The sequence below is a fragment of the Babylonia areolata genome, chromosome 22 (assembly GCF_041734735.1).
Source record: "Babylonia areolata isolate BAREFJ2019XMU chromosome 22, ASM4173473v1, whole genome shotgun sequence".
NCBI lineage: Eukaryota > Metazoa > Mollusca > Gastropoda > Neogastropoda > Buccinidae > Babylonia > Babylonia areolata.
The window spans coordinates 39822632-39835131 of record NC_134897.1 but is presented as its reverse complement, the minus strand read 5'-3'; the positions used below and the strand labels follow the sequence as shown (position 1 = coordinate 39835131).

General features: G+C 48.7%; 1 protein-coding gene across 6 annotated transcripts in view; it reads right to left on the bottom strand.

Moving 5' to 3' along the window:
• LOC143297454 (myocyte-specific enhancer factor 2A-like) overlaps positions 1 to 12500 on the bottom strand; it is a 116792-nt gene that overhangs the window by 30379 nt on the left and 73913 nt on the right. For all 6 annotated transcript variants that reach the window (XM_076609838.1, XM_076609843.1, XM_076609842.1 and 3 more), the window contains exon 3: positions 10937 to 11140. In XM_076609838.1, coding sequence (XP_076465953.1) covers positions 10937 to 11140 — 204 coding nt within the window. The remainder of the gene's footprint in view (positions 1 to 10936; positions 11141 to 12500) is intronic.

The following is a 12500-nucleotide window of genomic DNA, read 5'->3' as shown; positions in this document are numbered from 1 at the left end:
ATGTATGACACCATGTGTTTCTTCACCTTCTTATGTTTCATTTATTATGTACTCTTTCTTATCCTATTTATGCATTTAAGTACTTATATTAAATATATATGTGTAATCAAAATTGATTTTTATAAAGTATATAAAAAAAACCCAACAACAACAACAAAAAACACACCTTAAGATAGAATTGAGCTGGTTATCGGTTGGGAATTCCAAAGCGCACTTTCTTTTTTCTTCTTTTTTTTCTGGTTTTTAAAACCGGAATGTTCACACCAGAACATGCCAAAAATTCTAGACTAATGGAGACGCGCATTCATTCGACTGGTTGCTCCCCTGGCTACTCCTTACACACACACACACACACACACACACACACACACACACGTGCGCACGCGCGCGCGCATCATTGACATACAAATAAACATAGCGAAAGATACTTTAGTCAAATTTACGAACAATCCAAGACAACAAGAGAGAGAGAGAGTGTGTGTGTGTGTGTGTGTTTGTTTTACTTTATTTGATTTCTTTTCATTCATTATGTATGTGTACATGCGCCCGTGTGTGTGTGTGTGTGTGTGTGTGTGTGTGTGTGTGTGTGTGTGTGTGTGTGTGTGTGTGTGTGTGTGTGTTCGACGGTGTGTGTCTGTGTCTGTGTCTGTGTAAGTCTGTGTGTGTATGCACTGGCACCGCTGGCTTGCTACATAGTATCTTCCTTTTAAACAACGGAACTGGTTTGAAAATTCCATTTTATTGAAACCGTAGCTGGTACAAAGCAGACGGTATGCGCAGCTGAGTGTTAAAGTTACATAAGATTGTGTGTGTGTGTGTGTGTGTGTGCGTGCGTGCGTGCGTGTGTGCGTGTGTGTATGACAAAATCGGTTCATGTAAGCAACTCGAGCAGGTTTTCAAAACCACCCCACAGTCAGGTTTTTTTTTCCCCCCCGATACATACCGGTTTTACGGTGCACCTTTAATACAAAATTCGGTGGGCAGAAACAATCATCTCTGGTACTGCTGCTGCTGCTGCTGCTGCTGCCACTACTGCTGCTGAAACAGCCGTCACCCCTGGCACTGCCACCACCGCCAATTACCAAGGCGACCCCCGGCCTTTCCTCTGATCCCCGAGTTCACCGAGCTTCGTAGGCAGGAAGACAGCCAGACAAGTGGACGGACAGACAGCCAGACAGTGTGCTGCTTGCTATCGCCCTCAGCTCTGTCTGTCTGTCCGTCTGTCCGTCTCTGTATGTCTGTCTCCCGTGTCTTCGCCCCCCTTCCCCCCTCCATCCCCCACGCCCCCTATGTGGGTAATGGAGGATGTTTGTGTGAAAGACCGTCCTTTCGTCCATTGGAGGAGGTGGGGGTTGGATTTGCTGTGGTCGATGCAGTCTCCTCAGTCTTTTTTTGTTTGTTTGTTTGTTTCTCATGTGCCTTTCTGTCTGTCTATATGCTCCCTCCCTCTCTCTCTCTCCCTCTAAACGATTGAAAGACAAGGCACTGCTTGAACTCTTTGACCTTATATAATAACAGTTTATTTTTTAGTCTAGAACTTTTTACACACACCTACACACACGCGAGCGCGCGCGCGCACGAACTCATGCAGAAATTCTCTTTCTTTATCCTCCCCCCCCAAACAAACACACACACACACACACACACACACACACACACACACCCGACACCCCTACTGGAATTAACCACGACCTTCTTTGAAAGAAGAAAGCCGACCCAAAATAGATCAGTGGAACAACAAAACGAGGTAACTGCATCTCCTTGCTAACCCAATAACCTACCCTGGCGACCCACCCGTCACCACCACAAGGACACAGAAGGCCATAGAGAGAAGCGAGGTACTGGGTGGCGCCAGACCATGGCAATTAGGACACAGGGGGAGGCCGTGGGCTACGTGAGGCTAGGATTCCCTGCAGTGTCCTTTGTGTGCACCCTTCTGTGGCTTTCCCTTGTGCGAGGGTCACAATGTCCTGACGAATTGAAGTACTTGCGTTCTTAGTGCCCCCCCCCCTCACTCTCTCTCTCTCTCTCTCTCTCTCTCACACACACACACACACACACACACACACACACACACACACATATTGACTTCCTCTCCTTCCCTCTGCTCTACGTGCGTGAATGAGAGAGAGAGAGAGAGAGAGAGAGAGAGAGAGAGAGAGAGAGAGAGAGAGAGAGTGAGTTTAAAAAGTCATGGAATCACTGCAACTGCGTGGGTTGTTGTAGAGCAAAGGGTGGAGAGTTGTGGTTGCACGTGCTAGTCTGTCGGTCTGTATGACTGTCTCCATTTTCTCCCTCCCGCCATCTCTCTCTCTCTTTCTCTATCTCTCTCTCTCTCTCTCTCCTGTACTCGGTTATTTCCCACAACACACACACCCTTTGTAAAAAAAAAAACAAAAAAACATTCGCACATCAACTTGCAGCAGCAACCCATCTACCAACCGTCTCCCTCCCAATCCCCCCCCCACCCCAAATTTCCTCCCATGATTCCACCCTCCATCTCGCTCTTCCCTCCACATCCCCCACCCCCCGTCTTCTCTCCCCTTCCCCTTCCTATCTATTCACCCACCACCCCTCGTCTAACCCTCGTTCCCTCCCCTCCTCTTCCAACCTATCGATCTGCAGGGACCACCTGCGTTCCAGAGCTTGTTAGCCCTGCGGCAAGGCAGCCGGCACGTCGGCGACACCCCTGCTGCTGCCTTGATTAAATCCCGCTGTCCGGCCTACGTGGGACCGCCACCAATAACGCTGATCAGGGTAATGATACGGGGAATAACGTCTCGCCAGGTGGGCGGAGTTGGAGGGGTAGTGGTGGTGATGGAGACGTGGTGGTGGTGGTTGGAGGGTGGGGGCGTGGGGGGCCGTGGGGAGGGGGGGGGGGGCAGAGGGGTGCAGGAGAGAGTGAGGGCAGAAACTTAATGAGGTAGGTGGTGGGTGGGTTGGTTGGTTGGTTAATTGGTTGGATGGATGGTGGGCTCGTCCTCCCTTGGTTTGGATAATGTTGTTTCGTTATTGTTGAGCGGATTAAAGATAAAACTAACGGTGTGCGCTGTTGTTGTTTTTGTTGTTGTTTTTTTTGTGTGTGTGTGTGTGTGTTTGTTTTTGTTGTTTTTTTTTGTTTTTGACACTGACGATGCTGCTTACACAAGAAAATTATGGCCTTGTAAACTGACAAGTTGGTGGGCGGCTGGTGTTGGCGCTGGCTTTGGGCATTGGGATTGGTGAGGTTGTGTGGGGTATGGCTCAGCTAGGGTTGCATGTTTGCCTGTTTGCATACATGCCAGTACGCTCGGCTTTTATCAGCGATTGACGTAAGCTTACAACTGGGCCAACAGAAAAGTGAGAGCTGCATGTTCCACTGCAATGCGAATTCATTTACAGCCTAGTCTCTTGTGAAGACCGTGACTCAAACTAGGAGGCAAAATTGCACTGGCTCTTTGTGCTGCAGCCTTGGGGGCTAGTTGGCCTTTGGGAACCATCGCAACGTCGACTTTCCTGAAAACCTCTTGGCCGAGAGAGTAGGGATGTAACTTGGGCAAGACACTCTCCACTATTATCAAATTCTAGCCCAGATAGTCAGGGCAGCAGTTGCCTCCTCTGCTGTTCTAATGGTTAACTCACTCAGTACGGCCAGTCCTCTCTTCTCCTCTACACAAACCCCTCGGATGTCCGGTGGGTGTCTGAATGACCCAACCTTTAGCTTCCGTCGTCAGAATTGTGGTTTTCTTTGTCAACATTCACCTCTTCAGTATAAGAGCCTTCCGCTTGCAATAATTTAAGGATGGTAACTGGGGTGAAACGCTGTTAACGTCGTCGCTTTCGCCGTTCGTATGGAGAGAGTTAAAGTCGAACACAGCTATCATACATACAGGTTAGTGTGCTCGGCATTTATCAGCGATTGACACAGGCTTACAACTGGGCCAACAGCTGTATGATCAATGGTTTCTCTAATGCAATGGGAACAAATTTACAGCCAAGTCTTTTGTGAAAACTATGACTCTCAAACCAGAAGGCAAGATGGCACTGGCTCACAGTGCTGTACCATTGGGGGCCGGCTGGTCTTTGCGAACCATCCCAACGCCGACTGTTCTACAGCCCTCAGTGTGGATATAACTTGGACAAGACGCTCCACTTTTATCACATTAATTCTAGCCAAGACATTCAAGACAGTGGCTGCCTCCTCTGATGTTCTGGGGGTCAAAGTCGGACACAAGTGACTGTCAAACATGCATGCGAGCCTTGTCTACTTGGTGACCCTGGCCGCAGTCGTACTGTGTTGGTTGTTTCAGCGCTGACCATAAAAAATGCACGGCAGCTGAAGGATCAAGATGTGGGCTTGTGGGGAGTCTGGATATAATGGTTTGTTGACCTCCCTTCTTTATTCCTTTCTTGCAGCTGACCACACAGTGCCTTACCGAAACATTGATTCTGCATATTTCAAGAAAAAAACCCCCAAAAAACAAAAAAACAACAACAAAAAACAAAAACACCAGGAAAAGAATGTTGGTCGTCTGGTCACTTGTTTGTTGCATGCTCATACCGACTCCAAGCAATGAATCGCCAAATGTCACACAACAGTCTGCTGTTTGGGAGATGGTGCGGTGTTGACCATGCACGGAACACACGACGTGAGGCGTAACGAGACCTAGATGGACTGACATAATTTGAGTATGACTGGACAGACTGTTAGTGCTGCAGCCGTGGGGGCTAGCTGGCCTTTGGGAACCATCCCCACGCCGACTGTCCTAAAACCCTCTTGGCCGAGAGAGTGGGGATGTAACCTGGGCAAGAAATTCTCCACTATAATCAAATTCTAGCCCAGATAGTCGGGACAGCAATCGCATCCTCTGCTGTTCTGATGGTCATTGTCGGACACGAATAGCTATCATATCATATCATGGACAGACTTTAAGGTGTGTGTGTGTGTGTGTGTGTGTGTGTGTGTGTGTGTGTGTGTGTGTATTGGGGGAGGGGGCGGAAATCGCACTCAACACATCAAACCAACACCAAGGCAGATCAGAAGAGGGAGGGGGAATGAAAAGAAGAGAAGAAAAATTATAATGATAACGATTAATAGGAGACCAAAGACATGGGGGAAGAACAGAAGAAAAATTGAAGTACAACATAAAAATCGCTGATACGAACAGCACAGCCCTGCTACCAAGCAAATCGAACCTTCCCTGTGCAACACACGCTCCTACAAACGTTCGCGCTCGTCGTCTGCAAAATCTTCATAAAATACCTGCGTAATTCTTATCTACGGTTTACAACAAAAACGCGAACAGTCTCCACGGACAGCGAAAGAAAGCCTTGAAGACTGGAGGGAAAACATCAAATCACTTTCCTAAAGCGCAGCACGGCACTGGAATTCCAGCTTACTGTCACAATTCTTTGCCTGCAGTCTGGTCAACAGCTTAGAACATAATCCCAGAACAACAGCACCTCTGGGAATCCGTGTTATTTCCCATCCAACTGAGAAAGGACTAATACTGGTTTTGCTTCAGACTTCCTGTGAGTCCACTGATATACTCCTGTGGGTACTTCTGACCCTCGTTATCCGCCTCCATCTCTGAAGACCCATAAGATAACATGTGCGCGACAGCATGCGAGTTTAGAAGTACACAGGTTTCTACACTTTGTGAGGAGAACTTTCTACAGAGTTTCTACACTTTGTAAGGAGAACTTTCTTCACTTCAAAATCACCTTTCAAAACAGAACCCAGAAAGATTAGTCTTTGTTCTGCTGCCAATTGTTCCATATTCCATTTCTCCCTTTACTAAAAAAAAAAAAAAAAAAAGAAAGAGAAAAAAAAAAGATAACTGACAGATGTTTACAAATCAGACGATGCAGCTCAAAAGAAACTGCGTGATCAGAGACTGCAACTCAACGTCATCGAAAAGAAAACCAACCAGTCAGCTTTTCCTGACGCTATGTCAATGACCACAGTGACTGAACTAATTCACAAAGCCGGATTCATCCAGCCCGCGGACAGCATATAGAAAAGTGACTCAATAATCGGGACTATTCCAACACTTTTTTTTTTCCTGATTATCACGACAGAGTAATCACGAACTGAAAGGAACGTAGACTGCTGCAACTGACCCAAAATGTAACGAATTAATGAAGCGTTCCACATTCTATTTCCAGGCTGTATAAGTTAACCAAAGCTACGTATCCACTCCGATGCTTCGCGTCAACGGTTACCAACCTTGCGGACATCGGCAGAAAAAAGGAGGATTTTACCCACTGATGGAGAGCGAAAAGGTCCATTAATGAGTAATGGCGTTTGGATGTAACAGGAGAATCGGCAACTTAACTAAATCTATCTAATATTTTCCATGTACTGTATGTGAATGCCACCGTTCCTCCCCTGTCATTTCCCGGCAGAGAGAAAGAAAACACCCAGAGCAGAGTTGTGAGGAGGAGGAGGAACAAGAAAAAGAAGAACAAGAACAAGAACGAAACAATGATGATGACGACGTGATGATGATGATGATGATGATAATCTCTCTCTCTCTCTATATATATATATATATCAAAATGTTCTGTTTCAATTTCATATTATTGCTACGTGTTTTTACCTCTCTCTCTCTCTCTCTCTCTCTCTCTCTCTCTCTATATATATATATATATATATATATATATATATACACATATACACATACGCACGCACACACACACACACACACACATATATATATATGTGTGTGTATATATATATATAGAGAGAGAGAGACAGACAGACAGACAGACAGACAGAGATGTTAAAGTGTCCACTTTCAATTTCATATCATTGCTACGTGTACGGCAGGGCAACAACGTCAATCCGATTCAGTGTGGTAAGGCTGTGTTTAGCGACGAATTATAAATAAGATACACATGAGAAATAATGTCTGCTGTTCTGTTCTGTACTCGTTCAAACACAAATATATCCTGCCTTCCACGGTACACACACACACACGCGTGCATGCGTACGGAAGTAGGCATGCATGCACGCAATACACACACAGAGAGAGAGAGAGAGAGAGAGAGAGAGAGAGAGAGAGAGAGAGAGAGACACAAGGGGATACAGACACACCATAGACATAGACACAGACGCACGTAGTCTTCAATCTAACGTCTTTCCATTTTTAAGTGATATTATAACGGACGCGCGCGCGCGCGCGCGCGCGTGTGTGTGTGTGGTGTGTGTGTGTGTGTGTGTGCGTGTGTGTTTGCGCCCGCGCGTGTGCGTGCCTCTTGCACCTACCTACATGTGTGTGTACTTGTGTGGAAAAGTTAGAATCCCTTCCTCCATTAACAACGTCGCACTAAGCCGCCGAGAAAATACCGAAGGTTTAGCCCACCACCACCACCCCTCCCCAAGCCCCCCGCCCCCACCCTCCTGACCCCTTCTCCTCCACCAACCAACACCCTCCCTTCTTTCTCCTACACCCCCTCATCCTCTTCTCCCCCCCCCCCCTCCTCACCCCTTCTCCTCCACTTACCAACACCCTCCCTTCTTTCTCCTACGCCCCCTCATCCTCCTCACCCCTTCTCCTCCACCTACCAACACCCCCGCCCTCTTTCTCCTACACCTCCTCTCCCCTTCTCTTCCACCTACCAACACCCTCCTCTCTTTCTCCTACAACCCCTCATCCTCCTCACCTCTTCTCCTCCACCTACCAACACCCCCCGCCCTCTTTCTCCTACTCCCCCCCCATCCTCCTCTCCCCTTCTCCTCCGCCTACCAACACCCTCCCCTCTTTTTCTTACAACCCCTCATCCTCACCCGTTCTCCTCCACCTACCAAGACTCCCCCTCTTTCTCCTACGCCCCTTCATCCTCTCCCCCCCCCACCCTCCTGACCCCTTCTCCTCCACCTACCAGCACCCTCCCTTCTTTCTCCTACGCCCCCTCATCCTCCTCACCCCTTCTCCTCCACCTACCAGCACCCTCCCTTCTTTCTCCTACGCCCCCTCATCCTCCTCACCCCTTCTCCTCCACCTACCAGCACCCTCCCTTCTTTCTCCTACACCCCCTCATCCTCTCCCCCAATCCCCCTCTGTCTGCCGCCGTAATTACCGCAGATAGAATCTCTGAACAACAACAACGACAGCAACGACAACAACGACGACGTCATCCGCCGTGTCTCAAGCTTCAAATCACCACGGCTGCTTCAATTCCACGGCTGCGTTTTTTTTCTCGCAGAGAGGATGAGAGGGCGGTGGTGGTGGTGGGGTGGGGGTGGGGGACGGGGGTTGTGGGGGGGGGGGGAGAGGAGTGAAGAATCCAACCCATACTCTCCCCCCCTCCACCCCCCCCCCTTCCCGCTCCCCCTTCCGCCATACTCCCACCCACCCACACAGGTCTGTTAATATCGTGGCTGGATACGACGTTCCGAAAGCAGCTGTTTTTTGTTTTTTTGTTTCTTTGTTTTTAATATCAAAATTATACCGAGCTTTGGACGTATCTTGTACATCTTCTGTTTCGTAAATGATCAGATTTCAATTTTTCAGCCCCCCCCCCCCTCCCCCCGCACCTCCTCTTTTTTTGTGGGATCCACGATGTCTCTTCTGGTCTGGATGGCTGTATTCATGACAATTAAACGATGCAAGAATGACTAATTGTAGACAAAGGTGTGTGTGTGTGTGTGTGTGTGTGTGTGTGTGTGCGTGCGTGTGTGTGTGTGTGTGTGTGTGTGTGTGTGTGTGTGTGTGTGTGTGTGTGTGTGTGTGTGTGTGTGTGTGTGTGTGTGTGTGTGTGTGTGTGTGTGTGTGTGTTTTAACAACGTGTATTCGTGATCCAGACATTTTGATGAAGGACACACGTCCGACGCTTCTTTCTGAGACAGCACAGACTCTGGTCCAACTAACGCCGTAAATTCTGGCCTGGAGAGAACCTTTGGCAGTGACATATTCAAGCAATCGTGATTTCTCAAAAAGCTGCAAAGTTAAGCTGTAGAATCGTAGCTTCGTGTTCTATCTCTATCTAACAACGAAAATAAATTTGGAACTATGATCGGCACGATTAGAAACCATGTCCGTTCGGAGAGAAAATGAGAATTACTCTTCATTGACCTACTGCCAAATTCACATCACTTTTGCTATTCCCAAATATATTCTTAAGACAGTTATTTCAAGTAAACTGTGAGTGGATAAAAATCATAATCGCTCAGGAGCAAACTATCGTCCCAACCGCCCCCCCTCCCCCCCCCCCCCAACCCCACTCCCGCCCACCAAAACCCCAACCACTCATTCACGCAGGCGAATTCGAGAGTGCATGTAGATCTGAATACATTCAAGCAGATAGCCATTCATTCTTCCTGCGACTAACTGAACCAGCTTAAACAACCCCACCATTTCTTAGTCAATACCTGCCATAATAATGCATGACGACAACAATCAGTAACATCAACAACCACAACGATGACGATGATGACGATGATGATGATGATGATGATTATGAAACATTTCACAGTGCACTCCACTGGTTCTATCAGAGCTCCACGCGCTTCGTCATCCCTTAGCAACTGGTGAATAACAACATCAGCAACAACATCGTCATCACACAAGTCTCAGGCTTCACAGGCGCAAGACTCAGATCCGGGGCTGAGAATCTTTCCTGGCATTTTACACGTGTGGACTCTTATTTTTTGCCCCCCCCCCCCCCCCCCTTTCTCTCTCTCTCTCTCTCTCTCTCTCTCTCTCCCTCTCCCTCGCCCCTTTCTGCCTATGTTTAGCAAATCAACGACTGTGGATAAAGCGGCTTAAAGACCCGCCACGGCACGAACTGTTTGTCCGTCTCCTGTCGCCTGATTTCATATCTGTCACACAAGACTGTGGAGTGGAAGAGAGAGATGTGTTATTTCTGGGCTTGCCTGTATTCCCCCGCCATGTTCTGACGCACGTGATCTCAGCCAGCCAATGAGGATTAAAGAAAAGAAAAAAACCCCGAAAGAACAATACCTTGATGCTGATGAACAGTGGGGAGGGAAGGCTTGAGGAGAAGGAGGGATGGAGGAGGGGAGTATCTGGTTGGTTACACTGTGATCCCAAAGACAAGGGAATGGGAGATGTGGAAGGGGAGGTGTGGGGGTGGGGGTGGGGGGGAAAGAAAGATTTATGACAAAGATGACCCTCCCTTTTCATTCCATCTCTCTGCACTCCCCCCCCCCTCCAACCCCCCTCTCTATCTCTCTCTCGCTCTTTCCATGGTTTCACATAATGTCTTGATGCAGTTCTCGTTCGATTCACGGTGCGAAGTAAACTGAACAACAGCAACGGCAGCAAAAACAGCACACACACACACACACACACACACAAAATGCAACATCCCCGCAACCCACATCCCTCCCACCCACCACCTCACACAAACAGCACCACATCCCCAACCCCACACACCCACCCACCATAATTATTCACACCCTTCCCACCTCCACCTCCGCCTTTCCTATCGTCTTTTCCTCCCACACAAACAACATGCCATTATTAAACCCTCACCACATCCACACCCTTCCCACAACCACCTCCACCTTCCCTCCTCCGCACCCCCCCTGCCCCCTCCCCCCCCCCACACCCCATCACTAAACCCCAACAACATCCACACACTTCCCACCACCACCTCCACCTTCCCTCCTCCGCATCCCCCCTCACCCCTCCCCCCCCCCCCCACACACACACACCCCATCACTAAACCCCAACAACATCCACACACTTCCCACTACCACCTCCACATTTTCGCCTCCACCCTTCCCCCACCCCCCCACCCCCCACCCCCTCCACACCACCACCTTCAACTTCCCTCCACCCCCCACCCCACCCCCACACAAGCAACACCCCATCCCCAAAACTCCCCACCACATCCACACCCTTCTCACCTACCCCCTCTCGCCCCCCACAGACACGCCTAACCCACGCACAACCCCACTCCGCCCCTCCTCCCCGATTCAGCTCACCTCAATGATGTCCTTGTTGGTACGACTCTCGTGAGGCTCGTTGTACTCTGTGTACTTGAGCAGGACCTTGTCCATGTCGGTGCTGGCGTACTGGAACAGCTTGTTGGCCCCGTTGAAGATGATGAGGGCGATCTCGCAGTCGCACAGCACCGACAGCTCGTACGCCTTCTTCATCAGCCCGAACTTGCGCTTCGTGAACGTCACCTGGATACATATGGGGAGGAGGAGGAGGGGGGGGGGCTGTGTATTGCATTGTGTAATGTACTGGTTCTTATTCATCTTTGTAGCTTGTAGTACAGTCGATCGTGAAAGGGGTCTTTTCTGGGCTGAATACCCCCTACCCCTTCCCTTACCAGACGGCGCTTAAACAAAAAGAAACAAAACGTGTGTCAAGAGATGTGTTTAAAACGTTAAAAAGACCAGTTCACCAACATCTCGTTTCAGTCCATGTAAAACTGAAATCAGGTGCCAGTCAGGAAAACTTTGACAAGGCGGACGATGACAACGATGATGGAGATGGAGATATGGAAAGGTACCAAACAGGATGACTTGGGAAAGATTTATGGTGACAACAATAAGGGTGATGAAAACACAGGGAGGTAACAGAGGGTGAGAAAGATGGACGATGACAACGACAATGGTGATGGATATTTGGAAAGGTACCAGTCAGAAAGACTCCGGAAAGATGGACGATGACGACAATGGTGATGGATATATGGAGAGGTACCAGCCAGGAAGATTCTGAAAAGACGGACGATGACAACGATGATGGTGATGGGTGGAGATATGGAGAGGTACTGGTCATGAAGACGGACGAGACGGACGATGACAACGATGATGGAGATGGAGATATGGAAAGGTACCAAACAGGATGACTTGGGAAAGATTTATGGTGACAACAGTAAGGGCGATGAAAACACAGGGAGGTAACAGAGGGTGACTTTGAAAATATGACGATGACAATGATGGTGGCGGGAGAGAATGGGGATGAACACGACGATGATGATAAAACAACAATGTCACCGTTACCGTGTTGACCAGGGTGATGGGGAATATTTGGAGGGGAAGCACGAAAACTGAAATAATCATAATATCAATCTAAAAATCATGTGCAAGCACAGTGATAGCAGGAAGTTAATTTTGATACCAATGCAGGCATTGACCCACTTTCGAACCGAGAATATCTCTCGCTGAAATCTCAGCTACCCAACATGCCAGCGAGTGCGTAAGCATGTGTGCGTGTGTGTGTGTGTGTGTGTGTGAGAGAGAGAGAGAGAACACAGAGAGACAGAGAACACAGAGAGACAGAGAAAGAGAACACAGAGAGACAGAGAACACAGAGAGACAGAGAGAGAGAACACAGAGAGACACAGAGAGAGCATGCAATGCTGCACTCGTCCTTGGTCATCTTCCTCGTCCATCATTATGCCTCTTAACACCATCATTATCATCCTCCTCCACATCATCATCGTCATCATCATCATCACGCCCACATAACCCCCTTCCTCACAACCCCCCCCCTCCCCCGCGCACCCCTCCTCCCAAGCAGCAACCTGCAGGTACA